This window comes from Neofelis nebulosa, chromosome 18, assembly GCF_028018385.1.
Source record: "Neofelis nebulosa isolate mNeoNeb1 chromosome 18, mNeoNeb1.pri, whole genome shotgun sequence".
In the NCBI taxonomy this organism is placed as follows: Eukaryota; Metazoa; Chordata; class Mammalia; order Carnivora; family Felidae; genus Neofelis; species Neofelis nebulosa.
Genome location: NC_080799.1, coordinates 10952044 through 10967918, shown reverse-complemented (window position 1 = coordinate 10967918; position 15875 = coordinate 10952044). Strand labels below are relative to the sequence as shown.

The 15875-nt window shown below is 49.3% G+C and overlaps 1 protein-coding gene across 12 annotated transcripts in view; it reads left to right on the top strand.

Moving 5' to 3' along the window:
• LOC131500884 (general transcription factor II-I repeat domain-containing protein 2B) overlaps window positions 1-11473 on the top strand; it is a 50319-nt gene extending 38846 nt beyond the window's left edge. For 6 of the 12 annotated variants that reach the window (XM_058710440.1, XM_058710439.1, XM_058710441.1 and 3 more), the window contains 5 exons: window positions 4686-4763; window positions 5867-5950; window positions 6772-6955; window positions 7281-7309; window positions 9670-11473. In XM_058710440.1, coding sequence (XP_058566423.1) covers window positions 4686-4763; window positions 5867-5950; window positions 6772-6955; window positions 7281-7309; window positions 9670-11273 — 1979 coding nt within the window. In that variant the 3' untranslated portion in view covers window positions 11274-11473. The other 6 variants (XR_009256519.1, XM_058710446.1, XM_058710445.1 and 3 more) reach the window with 6 other exon arrangements.
• Window positions 11474-15875: the final 4402 nt, after the last annotated feature.

Sequence of the window (15875 nt, the reverse complement as noted above, 5' to 3'; positions counted from 1 at the left end):
CAGGTTTCTGTATATTGGTTTTGTATCCCGCAACCTTAGTGAATTCCTTCGTCCATTCTGGTAGTTTTTTTGGTGGAGTCTGTGGGATTTTCTATATATGGTGTCATGTCATCTGCAAATAGCGAGAGCTTTATTTCTTCCTTACCAATTTGGATGCCTTTTATTTCTTTACATTATCAAATTGCTTACATTATCAAACTCTTTCCGTTATCAAAAAGGCAGTCCTTTTTAATTTAGAGATAATATTACTTCTCATGAAACACCACAGGGTCTGGATTGATTTTGCCACGATTAGGGAAATTTTGAGAGCAAATGAATGCTCCCATCTGGACTTGATTCTTCCATTTGTACTTCATATATTTGAATTCTAAAAATGGTGTCATCAAGTTCATTGTTCTAGGGGGAAAATCCCTCTCGTCACTATTTTTTTTTTAAGTTTATTTATTTTATTTTGAGAGAGAGTGTGTGTGCATGAGCAGGGGAAGGGCAGAAAGAGACGGAGTTAGAGAATCCCAAGCAGGCTCGTGCTGTCAGCTCGAAGCCCAACGCGGGGCTCGATGTCATAAACTGTGAGATCACGACCTGAGCTGAAATCGGGAGTCAGCCGCTTAACCAGCTGAGCCACCCAGGCGCCCCTCATCACTGTTTATAACAGAGAAAAAGCAGGTGTGGCGTAAGTGCCCAGCAGTTAGCGAAAGGGTCGTGGCCACCCGCTGGGGAAAATGCTCATGGGCATTCCGTGAAAGTCAGCTGTCTGGCTCAAGACAAGTTAGAAACAAAACAGAGGGACACTCGGGTCATATTTTACAGTAGGATCTCAATTTTGTTTAGAAAGAAATTTCATATGGAAAGAGAAAACGTAGGGGGCGCCTGGGTGGCTCAGTCGGCTAAGCGTCTGACTTCGGCTCAGGTCACGATCTCGCGGTCTGTGGGTTCAAGCCCCGCGTCGGGCTCTGGGCTGATGGCTCAGAGCCTGGAGCCTGCTTCCGATTCTGTGTCTCTCTCTCTCTCTGCCCCTCTCCCGTTCATGCTCTGTCTCTCTCTGTCTCAAAAAGAAAAAATAATAAAAATAAAAAAAAAAAAAAGAAAGAGAAAACTTAGACGAAAATACAAAAAGAAAGAAAAAAGGAGCCATAGCCACCAGTATTAGAATTAACGTGATTTTACTTTTCTTCCTTTTGCCTTTACCGTTCCCCTGCCCCGCTCCACCGGAAGCATAGATTCGTTAAGTATTAGGGGGAAAAGTCAGGTCCTGATGGGTTCTGTGTGAAGGGACCACTTGTCTGCAGGGTGTTAACCCTGAAAGCTTTATTGGGAATTATGTGGCGATGCCGTCAGGATAATTAGACTTGGAGGAGGTGCTTTCCTGTCCGGGGACGATGTCCCTGACCCCCCCCAGCCAGCAGGGGTAGATGGATTTTCCCTTAGACAGGTAGATGTGTGCAGATTCACTCACACCTGAAGTCAGGGGGGCCTCAGTGGGTTTAAACGTGATATTTACATTGCCCAATTTCAGAACCATCATAAGGCCTCCGGTACCTCCCATTCTGAGCCATACGGTGTGGGGCTTTTTCCCCCTAAAGCCCCACGAAAGGAAACCCTTAAATTACCTTAAATGCTTTTTATTGTGGTGAAACTCACATCACATAAAATTAACCGTTTTAGAATAAATGATTCCGTAGCATGTAGTACATTCATGGTGTTGGGCAACCACCACCTCTATCGCGTTCCAGAACATTTCTGTCTCCCCAGAAGGAAACCCTGTACCCATTACCATCCCTCCCCATTCTCTCCTCCCCCCCCGTCACGGTCATCCACCAATCTACTCTCTGTCTCTGGATTTACTTGTTCTACATAGTTCCTACCGGTAGGATTGCACAATGTGTGACCCTTGGGGCCTGGTTTCTTTCACTTAAAATCTCCAAAGTTCAGGGCTGGGTGGCTCTGTTGGTTGAGCATCCAACTTCAGCTCATGTCATGATCTCACGGTCCATGGGTTCAAGCCCCACATCAGGCTCTGTGCTGACAGCTCGGAGCCCGGAGCCTGCTTCGGATTCTGTGTCTCCCTTCTCTCTGCCCCTCCCCCGTTCATGCTCTGCCTCTCTCTGTCTCAAAAATAAATAAACGTTAAAAACAAATTTTTTTTCAATCATGGTTTATCCGTTCTTCCATTGATGGACGTTTGGGTTGTTGCCTCACAGTACTTCTAAGAATATAACAGGGACGCCTGGGTGGCTCAGTGGTTAAGCATCTGGCTCTTGATTTCAACTCAGGTCATGATCTCATGGCTCATGAGTTCAAGCCCCATATTGGGCTCCGTGCTGTCAGTGTGGAGCCTGCTTGGGATTCTCTCTCTGCCTCTTCCCTGCTCGTTATCTCTTTCCCTATCTCCCTTTCTCTCTCAAACATATTTAAAAAAATATAGCGGAACATGTCAACTCACTGTGTCGTACCCCTGAAGCTATTGCGACGTTGTATGTCACATCTCCTTCAGTTGAAAAAGGAAACGGGGGAGCCTGGCTGGCTCAGTTGAAAGAGCGTGTAACTCTTGATCTCAGGTTCATGAGTTTGAGCCCCACATTGGGTGTAGAGATTTTTTTTAAAGAAATAGCTTTTTTTATTTTTATTTTTTTTTTCAATGTTTATTTTTGAGGGAGAGAGAAAGAGCGAGCAGGGGAGGGGCAGAGAGAAAGGAAGACATAGACTCGGAAGCAGGCTCCAGGCTCCAAGCTGTCAGCACAGAGCCCAACACGGGGCTCGAACCCACGAACTGAACCATGAGATCATGACCTGAGCTGAAGTCGGACACTTAACCGACCAAGCCACCCAGGCGCCCCTGGGTGAGCACCTGTAAACTAACTTACAGTTGAGCAGTAACTAAGAAAGACTCGTTTACGTACAGAGATAGTTTTAGGAGAGTTAAGGTTTACACCCATTCGTGAAAATACCATCCATTTATTTGAAATGTGCGGGGCCATCAAAATGGGTTAACTGCCAATTTATGCATTAATTACAATCGGATTTTGATTAGTTTGCAAATCGTGCTTAGTATGTTTTATGACAGATTTTACATGTTGAAGAGTCAGTTTTATCTTTAAGTTTATTTGGGTTTTTTAAGTAATCTCCACACCCAGCGTGGGGCTCAAACCCATGACCCCAAGATCAAGAATCACACGCTCCTCTGACAGCCAGCCAGGTGCCCTTGGAGGAATCAGGTTTAAGGATAAAACATTAGTACTTTATCAGATCATAATGCCTTATCTTCTGACACTGTTTCTTAATTGAGTCTGGTGACCCAAATTAGTTCTGGGCTTTTTGGAGGCTCGACGGCGTAAAGTGCCCTGAAAGATTTTTTGTTTGTGTGTTTGCTTTTTAATTTGAGAGGCGGTGCGGAGGAGGGGGGAGGTGGAGGGGGGGGGGGGAGACAGAGAGAGAGAAAGAGAGAGAGAGAATCCCAAGCAGGCTCCACATTCAGCATGGAGCCCGACGCAGGGCTCGATCCCACAACCCCGGGATCGTGACCTGAACTAAAATCAAGACTCAGACGCTCAACTGACTAAGCCACCCAGGCGCCCCGGGAAGGTTTTTCTTACTTCAAGTTGATGATGGAAATTGACAGTAGTTTCAGTAAGCTCTTAATGTTCAACCAGGTTGTTAAGGATAGGGCTTTCCAGGACCTACTAGATTTACCAGAAAAATGAGTCATTTTGAGGTCAAGACTTACAAACTTTGCCACATTTCCTCCCCAAATTCTGTGTTTGAAGCAGCCCCGGAACACTGCAGGACAACCTAATGGCTTTTGTTGACAATGTGGCTCATGTCCCTTTGAGGTCTTGCTCTTTAGATGCAAAAAACGGTGGGGCGCCTGGTGGCTCAGTTGGTTGAGCGTCTGACTTCAGCTCAGGTCACGATCTCACGGTTCGTGAGTTCAAGCCCCACATTGGGCTCTATGCTGACAGCTCAGAGCCTGGAGCCTGGAGCCTGGTTTGGATTTCGGATTCTGTGACTCCCTGTCTCTCTTCCTCCCCAGCTTGCTCTCTCTCTCTCTCTCTCTCTCTCTCTCAAAAAATAACAGTAAAAAAATTAAAATAAAAAAAAAAAAAAAGCAGACGCCAGATGATGGATCGTTCACAGAACACATGGATTGAGCTTTAAGTTCTCAAGGGACTAGAAAGTTCCTTTACATTTCCCACATATAACTTCACTTGTGTTTGTCGTTTGACCAGAAAACGTGATAATGTCCACTCTGCTTTTGTTCTTTAACCCTGTCTGAGCCTTTCCTTGACTGCCTGTTAAATCGTTTTTCAGAGGATGTGTGCTTCTTAAATGTCCTCTTGGCCATTTATGTTCTATTTCCCCTCCCCCTCCCCCTCCCCCTCCTTTAAACTGAGTAACAACAAAGAAAATACACGTTTAAACATCCCTTTGAAGTCAAATTATACCGACTGATGCATTAGAGGCTATGAACTAAATAAAAAGTTAGGCTCTTTCCCCTGTGACCTTGACACTGAACTGCAGAGACCCAACTATCAGTTATGCCGTGGCGCCTTGTTATTCTGCAGCTAATTGTTCTCTGAAGCTTTAAAAATCGAATCTGTGCTTCTGACCAAAGTAGCACCTTGGCATTTTTAGAGGAGAATTGACCTAATTTGCTTCGAGTTCTAAATTTCAGTTTCTACTTTTAGGAAGGACAACTGCCTCGGGTATTACACGTTCCGCCGTGGGTGTTGAAGATCTTAACATCGTTCAGGTGACAATTCCAGGTATGGAAGCTTATCTGGCTTTATCATTATTTATTCTCTATGTTTCCTTTTGTTCTATTTTTTAAAATATTTTTTTGTTTTGTTTTTGAGAGACAGAGAGAGACACAGCATGAGTGGGGAAGGGGCAGAGAGAGAGGGAGACACAGAATCCAAAGCAGGCTCCAGGCTCTGAGCTGTCAGCACAGAGCCCGACGCAGGGGCTCAAACCCACGAGCTACAAGATCGTGACCTGAGCCCAAGTCAGATGCTTAACTGACTGAGCCACTCAGGCACCCTCCTTTTGTTCTGTTTTAACCATTTTGTGACACGGGTTAGTCCCTCAGAGCTGATATTTATCTATTGATTTATTTATTTATTATATTTTGCTTCACCCTGTCAGCTAAGCAATGACAATTCAGAAATAAAAAATACGCTACAGATTGTCACACACTGCATATCTCGCTCATATCAGACATCATCAGATCTGTTTCTTTTCACAGCCATGCCCTGGAATTACCTGGAAAATACCCGCCAGGGCAGGCAACTCCAACCACCAGCTACCGTTAAATTGGAATTGGCCACAGAGGTGAAATTTATCTGCTTCCTGCCAAGCAATCTCTTCTGAATACATATATCTAAGGTCTATCTGGAGAGATGCAAAAGAATCTAATAACCTAGTTTCTCCAAGGAAAGAAACAGACTGAAGAGAGGGATGGGAGAGAGATGTTTCATTGTACACTCTTCTGTGTCTCATGAATTTTGAACCATGTAATTTCTTTCTAATCCTACTACGTCTTCTTCCTTTTACTTGTCATATTGCATTGGCTAGGATTGCTAATGTTGAAGAGTATTGGTGAAAGTGGACATCCCTGTCTTGCATGATGTTGAAAATGTTCCGAACCTAAAGTAGTATGGAGTGTGTTTACATGGAGTTATAATTTGGCAAATTCTCTGTCATCTGTAGCATTTTCAAAATGCTTAATTATTGCTAAAACTAAATTGAATGATAAGCCAGGTAAAGTGTTTTTTTTCATGTGCCATCAGGCACTTCCTCCATCAGCTTTCATGGGGGCAAATAAATACATCAATAACCCTTGTTTGCTTGATTGTCTAATTATTTTTAGATAATGAGAAGGACCGATTATCCAGCATTGAAAAGATAAAACAACTAAGAGAACAAGTCAATGACCTCTTTAGTCGAAAATTTGGTAAGTTTTTATATTGTTACGTATCCAAAATGTGTATTTTGAAGTATTTCTTTTTAATTGAATACTTTATCCAAGAAATTGATCTTTCTGGGGGCACCTAGCTGGCTCAGTCATAAGAGCGTGTGACTCTTGATCTGAGGGTCATGAGTTTGAGCCCCATGTTGGCTGCAAAGATTACTAAAAAAATTTTTTTAATGTTTATTTTTGAGAGAGAGAGAGAGAGAGCAGTTGGCGGAGGGCAGAGAGAGAGGGAGGCACAGAATCAGAAGCAGGCTCCAGGCTCCGAGCTGTCCGCGCAGAGCCCGACGCGGGGTGCTCCAACTCACAAGCCACGAGATCATGACCTGAGCCAAAGTCGGACGCTCAACCGACTGAACCACCCAGGCGCCCCAATATTTTTCCAAAAAGAAATTGATCTTTCTACGAAGGGGTTATGATCAAGATGCGTGTGTATTTTTTCCCAAAGAGCTTTTACACGCACACACAAGTTACAATGATAATAGCTATTTTTGATTTCCTTAGTTCTTACCGTGGCTGAACATTGCTTTTAGCACTCACCTGTGATGAATCACGTACCCTTCACAAACCTTTACCCTATGGATGCTATGATTGTGTCTCTTTAACGGAGAGAGGAACCGGATCTGCTTTACGGCCCGTTGCCAGTTTCCCAGTCAGTAAGATTATTCGAGAAGTAGTAATGGCTGATTGCCCGTGTTGGTCACTTGGCGAGAAGGATTTTAACCTCTTGGCAGTAACCCCACGGTCTGTGCAAAAGTAAGTGACCCACTCAAGTAGGCCTTTCGTTGTCTGTCTCATCCCAGGGGAAGCAATCGGGGTAGATTTCCCCGTGAAAGTTCCCTACAGGAAAATCACGTTCAACCCCGGCTGTGTGGTCATCGACGGCATGCCCCCGGGGGTGGTCTTCAAAGCCCCCGGTTACCTGGAAATCAGCTCCATGAGAAGGATCTTGGATGCTGCGGAATTTATCAAATTCACAGTCATCAGGTGAGTGAGAGCTCCCTGCTTGGCCACGAGAACCAACGTGCGGCTCGCCGTGTGCACAAGGTGGGCCTTTTTTTTTTTTTTTTTTTACCCCAGGAGGTGGGCGGTGGGTCCCTGAAGCCAAGCTTCTGCGCCAAGCCGCCTCCCCCACTGAGTTTACCGTACTCTGCTCCTGGGAGCCGTGTGTCCATGTCCCTGGTGACGGCGGCGGCCTCCCCCACTGCACCTAGCGTAGTGTTGACGCTCGCCGAAGCCCGTCAACCAGAACTGACCGGGCAAGAGGGGCCAGATGACCTCTGTTGCATTCACCGTGTCTCTTTCTCTTCAGACCGCTTCCGGGCCTCGAGCTTAGCAACGGTGAGTATCCCAGGTGGCGAGCAGGGCGTTCTGGCACCCAGCGTGCAGTGCGACGCATCTCGGCGGGCACTCCTTGCTTCTTGAGCCTTGAGCCTTAGAGCAAAGCGTGGTGCTCTCTAGATGCAGTTTCTTTTTTCCCCGCTGGCGATCAGGTCCTTTAATTCTGCTGTTCAGCCAGGCATTTCTTCTCCCGCGATGGTTTGGTGCGGCTCACTGGTGCGCCCTCATCCGGGAGCCCTCCAGGGGCTGGTAGGTTGATGCTGAACTAGCCCATCCTAGCCGGTAAATAGGGCCTGCCTGGCCACCACAGCTCCACCCGCCCCGTGATCCCCCACCCAAATCTCCCCACAGTTCAGACCCGAAAGGGGTACCGCCTGGCACAGACAGGGGCTCCCAGGGCCCCCTCAATCTGTTCTGACAGAGCAATGCCCCAGCCACCGTGCGTGGCAGATATCTCCCCTGGAGTCCTTGCACGCAAGTTAACACCCTGGAGGGTGAGTAAAGCGGGTGGAGAGCTGTTCGCAAGAGTGCGAGTCACGAGGGAACCTCCTCGTTTACAGTTTGAAAACAACAAAAACACTCTTGACAAACGCCCGACTGTTATTCCGAAACTCACCTTGTTGCCAAATGAATTTTTTTTGTTTTTGGTACGTTTTTGGTAGCTTTACTGGGGCATGGTTTACGTGCCGTAGAACTCGGTTGTGTGCAGTGTGCACACGTCACTGATTTTTAGTAAATTTACAGAGTTGTGCAACCATCACCACAATCTAACATTAGGACATTCCTGTCACCCCCAAAACATTCCTTCTACCCATGTCCCGTCATTTCCCGTTCCCGCCCCCAGCCCCAGGCAACCACCGAATTGACTTTCTTTCTGTCTCTGCCTTCATTTTCTTAAAGTGAATTTTTAGGCCTGTGTTTTCTCCCAAGTAGAGCTCACCTGCATCGTGGCCAGATTTCTTTAAATTTCAAACAAGTAAGTTCTGTGCGGTCCCGTGGCTATCTATGACCATGGTCTTTTGTGACTCACAGCAGGTAAATCACGCGCCTTCTGTGGCCATCCATGTCTCTGTCATTTCAAAGTTCTCTGGAGACCCAAATGAAAAAATATGCATTAAAATGCAAACATACTGCCACATCATTCTTGCTTAAACCAGATGTGGCAAACATAGGTCCTTGTTGAACTTTACAAAAGATGCCTTTCTTTTGGCTCATGTACCTTTTTTTTAACTTTTTTTTAAAGTTTATTTATTTATGAGAGACAGACAGAGAGACAGAGTGTGAGGGGGGAGGGGCAGAGAGAGAGGGAGACACAGAATCCGAAGCAGGCTCCAGGCTCTGAGCTGTCAGCATAGAGCCCAACTTGGGGCTTGAACCCATGAACCATGAGATCATGACCTGAGCCGAGGTCAGACGCTTACTGCGTAAGCCACCCAGGCGCCCCTGGCTCATGGACCTTTTAAAAATGGGAACATGCGGCCAACATTGAAAAGCCAGGGACTTTTGCAGAAAAAAAAAAAAAGAAAAGGAAAAAGAAAGCCACAGACTTTTTCATAAAAGTCTATTTCTGGGGGTGGGGGGGCACCTGGCTGGCTCAGTGGATGGAGCACGTGACTTACTCTTGGGGTCGTGAGTTCGAGCCTCACCTGTGGTGTAGTTTACTTAGAAATTTAAAAAAAAAAGTCAATTTCCAAAGTTTCTTTTTTTTTTTTTTTTTTTTTTAACGTTTATTCGTTTTTGAGAGACAGAGACAGAGCATGAGCGGGGAAGGGGCAGAGAGAGGGAGACACAGAACCCAAGGCAGGCTTCAGGCTCCGAGCCATCAGCACAGAGCCCGACGCGGGGCTCGAACTCACAAACTGCAAGATCATAACCTGAGCCGAAGTTGGTCACTTGACTGAGCCACCCAGGCGCCCCGTTTTTTTTTTAAATTTTTTTTAATGTTTATTTATTTTTGAGACAGAGAGCACGAACGGGGGAGGGTCAGAGAGAGAGGGAGACACAGAATCCGAAGCAGGCTCCAGGCTCTGAGCAGTCAGTACAGAGCCCAACGTGGGGCTCGAGCTCACGGACCGTGAGATCATGACCTGAGCCAAAGTCGGAAGCTCAACCGACTGAGCCACCCAGGAGCCCCTCCAAGGTTTCTTTAGAAATCTGAAGATCTGGCCACCATGGGCCCACGTTCCCTCCAGCGGCAATTCGCTGGAGCGGAGGGTCTGGCCGTCCCTCTCCGCAGGGGTGGGTTAACCACGCCCATCCCCCAGCCACTTTACCCCTGACATTTATCATCATGCTTTTGCAATCATTTTTCGTAAAGAGAAAAAGTGAACTATTTCTTGTCTCCGTGTCTCTATCAAAAGTGGGAAAGAGAAAGATAGACCAGGAGGGCCGCGTATTTCAAGAAAAGTGGGAGAGAGCGTATTTCTTCGTGGAAGTGCAGAACATTCCTACGTGTTTAATATGCAAACAGAGCATGTCGGTGTCCAAAGAATACAACCTCCGACGTCACTATCAGACGAACCACAGTAAGCACTACGACCAGTACACGGAGAAGCTGCGTGATGAGAAGCTCCACGAGCTGAAGAAAGGACTCAGGAAGTACCTCCTGGGGTCCTCAGAAATCGCGGGTCCCGAGCAGAAACAGGTGTTTGCGAACGCGAGTCCCGACGAAAACGCTGCCGCGCAGCCCGTAGAAGACGTGGCTGGGAAATTATGGGAGAAGTTACGTGAGAAAATCAAGTCGTTTGTGGCTTATTCCATTGCAATCGACGAGATCACGGACATAAACAACACCACCCAGCTGGCCATATTCATCCGTGGCGTGGACGAGAATTTCGACGCGTCGGAGGAGCTTTTGGATACGGTGCCCATGACGGGTACAAAATCCGGCCACGAGATGTTTCTGCGGGTCGAGAGAAGTCTTAAGAAGTTTCACATCGACTGGTCAAAACTGGTAAGCGTGGCCTCGACCGGCACCCCCGCGATGGTAGACGTGAACGACGGACTGGTCACGAAACTCAAGTCCAAGGTGGCAACGGTTTGCAAGGACTCGGATCTGAAGTCTGTGTGCTGCATCATCCACCCGGAGTCCCTCTGTGCGCAAAAGCTGAAGATGGACCACGTGATGAGCGTGGTGGTGAGCTCCGTGCACTGGATCTGCTCCCGTGGCCTGAACCACAGCGAGTTCACGACTCTGCTGTATGAACTGGAGAGCCAGTACGGCAGCCTGCTGTATTACACCGAGATTAAGTGGCTCAGCCGCGGGCTGGTGCTCAAGAGGTTCTTCGAGTCGCTGGAGGAAATCGATCACTTCATGTCATCCAGAGGGAAGCCCCTACCTCAGCTGAGCTCTCAGGGCTGGATCCGAGACTTGGCCTTCTTGGTCGATATGACAACGCATCTGAACACCCTGAACATGTCCCTGCAAGGGCACTCGCAGGTCGTGACGCAGATGTACGACTTGATCCGGGCGTTCCTCGCCAAACTGTGCCTTTGGGAAACTCACCTGGCGAGGAACAACCTGGCCCACTTCCCCACGCTGAAGTCGGTTTCCAGAAACGAGAGCGACGGCCTGAACTACATTCCCAAGATCGTGGAGCTAAAGACTGAATTCCAGAAGAGGTTGTCCGACTTCAAACTCTACGAAAGCGAACTGGCCCTGTTCAGCTCCCCTTTCTCGGTGCAGATCGAGAGTGTGCACGAAGCGCTCCAGATGGAGGTCATTGACCTGCAGTGCAACACGGTGCTCAAGACGAAATACGACAAGGTCGGGGTCCCGGAGTTCTGCAAGTACCTGTGGAGCACCTACCCCAAGTACAGGGTCCACTGCGCCAAGATTCTGTCCATGTTCGGGAGCACCCACATTTGCGAACAGCTCTTTTCCATCATGAAACTGAGCAAAGCCAAATACTGCTCCCAGCTGAAGGGCCCGCAGTGGGATTCCGTGCTCCACATCGCGACGTGACTTTGAACGCGTCCCCGGCCGCGCGAGCCTGAAATCCCCTCAGCCCAGGGGATCGTGAGGTGAGGACGGAGTTATGAAAGGTCGCCGTTTCCTGTTTCTTCCCCACTTTGACTCGGAAATGGAACTTGCCGTATCCCTGTTTGTATGACATTTTATGCTTCACCCATAGTCCACTAAAAAATCAATACTGTTTTCTTGTATTTCTCTGGCGGTCCCCTTTTCTTAACGCCTGGCGGGTTTCACTCGTTCACCAACGCGCCCGACCCCCGCCGGCGTTGAGGCTGGCACGCCGAAGGTTAAATCAGTCAACGGAGAAACAGAGAGGCGTAGATCATGGAGGGGTGTATTTGCACACACATCTGTCTCCCCGCTTGTTACACGGCGCCCCATGTGCTCTAACGGGTTTGCGAGCTTGGGGACAGTCCGCTGGAGACACATTCACATACTCCTGTATGACCTGTCCCTGCCTCCACGCCAACCCACAAAGGTAGGACTTACCACTGGAAAACCCCAGAAAACAAATAACACGGGCTTTCGAAGGCTAAGTTACTGGTCAAGCCTAGGCTTGAAGGTTGTCTTTTTTTTTCGGTAAACTTATTTGGAGGGGCACCTGGCTGGCTCAGTCATGAGAGCACCTGACTCTTGATCTCCAGGTGGTAAGTTCGAGCCTCGCGTTGGGTGCGAAGATGGCTTTAAAAATAAATGCACTTTATTTTAAAATAATTTCTTTTTTAAAAAAATGTTTTTATTTTGGGGGCGCCTGGGTGGCTCAGTCGGTTGGGCGTCCGACTTCGGCTCAGGTCACGATCTTGCAGCTTGTGAGTTCGAGCCCCGAGTCGGGCTCTGTGCTGACAGCTCAGAGCCTGGAGCCTGCTTTGGATTCTGTGTCTCCCTCTCTCTCTGCCCCTCCCCTGCTAGTGCTCTCTCTCCTTTAAAAAAATAAAAACATTTAAAAATTTTTTTATGTTTATTTTTGATAAATAGAGACAGAGCGCAAGAGGGGGAGGGGCAGAGAGAGAGGGAGACACAGAATCCGAAGCAGGCTCCGGGCTCCGAGCTGTCGGCCCAGAGCCCGACGCGGGGCTCGAACCCCTGAGCCAGGAGATAGTGACCTGAGCCAAAGTCGGACGCTTAACCGACTGAGCCACCCAGGCGCCCCCTATTTTGAAATAATTTCAAATATGTAAAGACGTTGCAGAAATGAGACTGGTACGAACAATACTTACGTGTCCTCTTGCCAGATTCTCACCTTGTTGAACTTTTACCCCTTTGCTTTACCACTTGTTCACCTGGTTTCTTTCCTGTGCGTGTGCGTGTGTGTGTGTACACAGCATTGCCTGCAAGTGTGCACGCCTGAGTGGTTTACATACACCGTCTACCCCTGACTACTTGTGGGAACCTCTTCCAAGAACGGGGATACTCGCTCACACAGCCACGAGTTAGTCACCAGCTGCAGAAAATCGAACATCGATGCGGTGCTTTGATCTCGCTCACCGTGGGTGCTCCAGTTTCCTCCCACTTAAGCCAGGAGCGTCCTGATGACCTTTCCTTCACAGCACCTTCCCCGGAGGGGTGGCCTCTGAATGCGTGTGTGAGCACCCACGCACGCCCTGTGCTTAATCCCTGTTGGCGCTGGAATTAGTGACCCAAAATTGTGACTACTTTCCGGATTGGAGGAATTAATCTGACCAGGGAACGGTGTCCTGCACAAGGCACCCGGCCCCAGCTGAGGCCTGAACCCATGGCCTCAAACGCAGGGAAAATGACCCCAGCCCGGCAGTTTCTGTCCTTGACGGGGCTGACCGCGGGCACAGCTGGGTCCGGCTGGCTCAGAGGCTCCCTTCCAGGGAGGGGGCGGGGCGGTGGGCTGGTTTACAAGGGGGTCGGAGGGGACCCGCCCCTGGTGTACCTGTGATGTTAACACCAGGAGGTGTCGCCCCGTGGACCCCCGCAGGCAAAGATCGGCCCCCTCATTTTATAGACCGGCAGTTAGGGCTCAGAGTGATGAACCGGCCTGCCGAGGCAGCACAGCAGAGAAGTCGTCAGGACTCACACCAGGTCTGTGTGACTCCAAAGTCCATGCCGTTCCGTGACAGGTGTCCTGTGCGGCTTCCTGGCAGTTAGCCAGGTGATGCCGAGGGAGGGGCTAGCAGGGTTCAGCCTGGGCTGCCTTCTGTGACTGGACCATCCGCGGGCTCCTCTGTGTTGAGTCAACCCTTCTGGCTCCAGCTTCCTTTTTTTTTTTTTCTTTTTAAATTTTTTAAGTTTGCTTATTTTGAGAACGAGAGCGTGCACAAGTTGGGGAGGGCAGAGAGGAAGAGCGAGAATCCTAAGCAGGCTCTGCACTGTCAGCACAGAGCCCGACCCGGGGCTCAAACCCACGAACCGTGAGATCATGACCCGAGCTGAAACCAAGAGTCAGACACTTAACCAACTGAGCCACCCAGGTGTCCCCCCGCCCCCCCCCACCAGCTTCCTTCTTTACCCTACATGTGTGTTGGGACCACAGTGGCCCAGCACTGCCATTCATGTGACTGATGTGACTGAGCCAAGCCTGGGAGAATTGAATGAGCAGGTGGTATTCTGGGGTCGTGGTGATGGGGTGTCTGCAAATGAGAGCACTTAGGAGCGGGGTGGTCCGGCCCAGCCCGGGAGCTGGGAACTGGATTTGATGACCTCCATCAATTCCAAGGGCAAAACCCTACTGCACCTGTCCCAAGAACTGTCTTCTCATCCCAGGGTAGACACAGGACACTAGTCACTCCTCCAACACAGCCCTGGGGCAGGTGGCTCAGAGCTCTGGAAGCAAGGCCCCATGTCACCCCCCCCCCTCCTCTGAGCACCCACTGGCCCCAGCACCACCACTAGGACTGAGCCACAGGTCAGGAGCACTGGGGGGTCAGGACAATGTAATGGATCCGGTAGGGCTTTGGAATCAAAAAGAAAAGCCTGGGGGCGCCTGGGTGGCGCAGTCGGTTAAGCGTCCGACTTCAGCCAGGTCACGATCTCGCGGTCCGTGAGTTCGAGCCCCGCGTCGGGCTCTGGGCTGATGGCTCGGAGCCTGGAGCCTGTTTCTGATTCTGTGTCTCCCTCTCTCTCTGCCCCTCCCCCATAAAAGAAAAAAAAAAAAAAAAAAAAAAAAAGAAAAGCCTGGCTCACCTCCCAGCTCTGCCACTTGCTGTGTTACCCTAAACAATTGCCTACAATTTTCTGAGGCTTGGTTTCCTTGTCCATAAAGTACCTACCTGACAGGTCGCTCTCGGAACCAGAAACCATGTAAGGAGCCCGGCTTTATGCCTGGCCTCAAGAAAACTGACCGCATAGGGCACTTGGGCGGCTCAGTCCACTAAGCATCTGACTCTCGGTTTCGGCTCAGGTCACGATCTCATCGTTTTGTGGGTTCGAGCCCCACACTGGGCTCTGTGCTGACAGTGCGAAGCCTGCTGGAGATTCTCTCTCCCTCTCTCTCTGCCCCTCCCCGACTCACGCCCTGGCTCTCTCTCAAAATAAGTAAAATTAAAAAAAAAAAAAAAAAAAATACTGGCGGCACACACACCATGCCCCTAACTCAGATCCAGACATCTACAGGCACACCTGCCCAGTGCTCTCTGTTGGCTCCACGGGGGACAGCAGAGGCCCCCGGACATGCCCCCCGGACCTCAGGCCCACACACCACCGGGGCCTACACATCAGCACACGACAGGGGGCATCATGAGGCCACCTCCAAGGGGACCAGAAATACAGAAAAACATGGGGGAAAACATTTGATCAGGACTTTAGCTAGGAGACTACAAATTATGAAGTATTATGAAAATATTTTATCTTATACAGTTTTTTTTAAAGTTCTAATTGCAACTGAACAAGCAAAGGGCTTGGGGTTGTTGGTGTTTAATTCTCCCACGGCTTTGTAAGATAGTCCTTGATGGGCTGGACTTTTCCAACAAAGCGGGTCTGCAAAAAGCAGTAGAGCACAGGGCTCAGTGATTTTCTCAAGGCCTTTTGGGGGTCAGATTATCCTCTTGAGAAGCATCGGTCTGCCGATTTTCCCCGACCTCTAAGGGACCAGCCTTGGCCACCCTCAGGTGCCTCCTTCCACGAGCAGGAACAGCTCTCCCTGCTACCCCATGGCCTTCCCCACAAGCTGCATCTGTTCCCAGATTGCAGCTCCAGGTTGCACCCTAGTGTCTTTGCATTTTGCAAAAGATCGACCAGCAAAGACTTTGAGGCCGTGGGCTGGCAGCAATGCTGGGGTAGGCCGTGAGGATCTGTTCATCACTGAACAATTGCTTTCTGGAACAACCTCCAAACCGGGCAGCGTCTCTGAATAATCAGAGGCGCTTCCTACCTGTACCTCAATTACGATTTCTCTTTGTCACCTAAGGTGCAAACACCGCGCGCTGTGGCACCCTTCTTCAGTGGGACCAAAATTTCCGCAGGCAGTGTCTATCCAGACAAACGGCCAGCGGGCGGACCGCGGGTTCCTCTTGCACCCGACCCTGTGCAGTTCTTGCAACTCCCCCCACCCCAAATTCTGGCCCCAGCAGAGCTCACAGCCCTCAGTCTTAATTCTAGAAATACGGCGTGCCCAACCCAGTCCGGCCC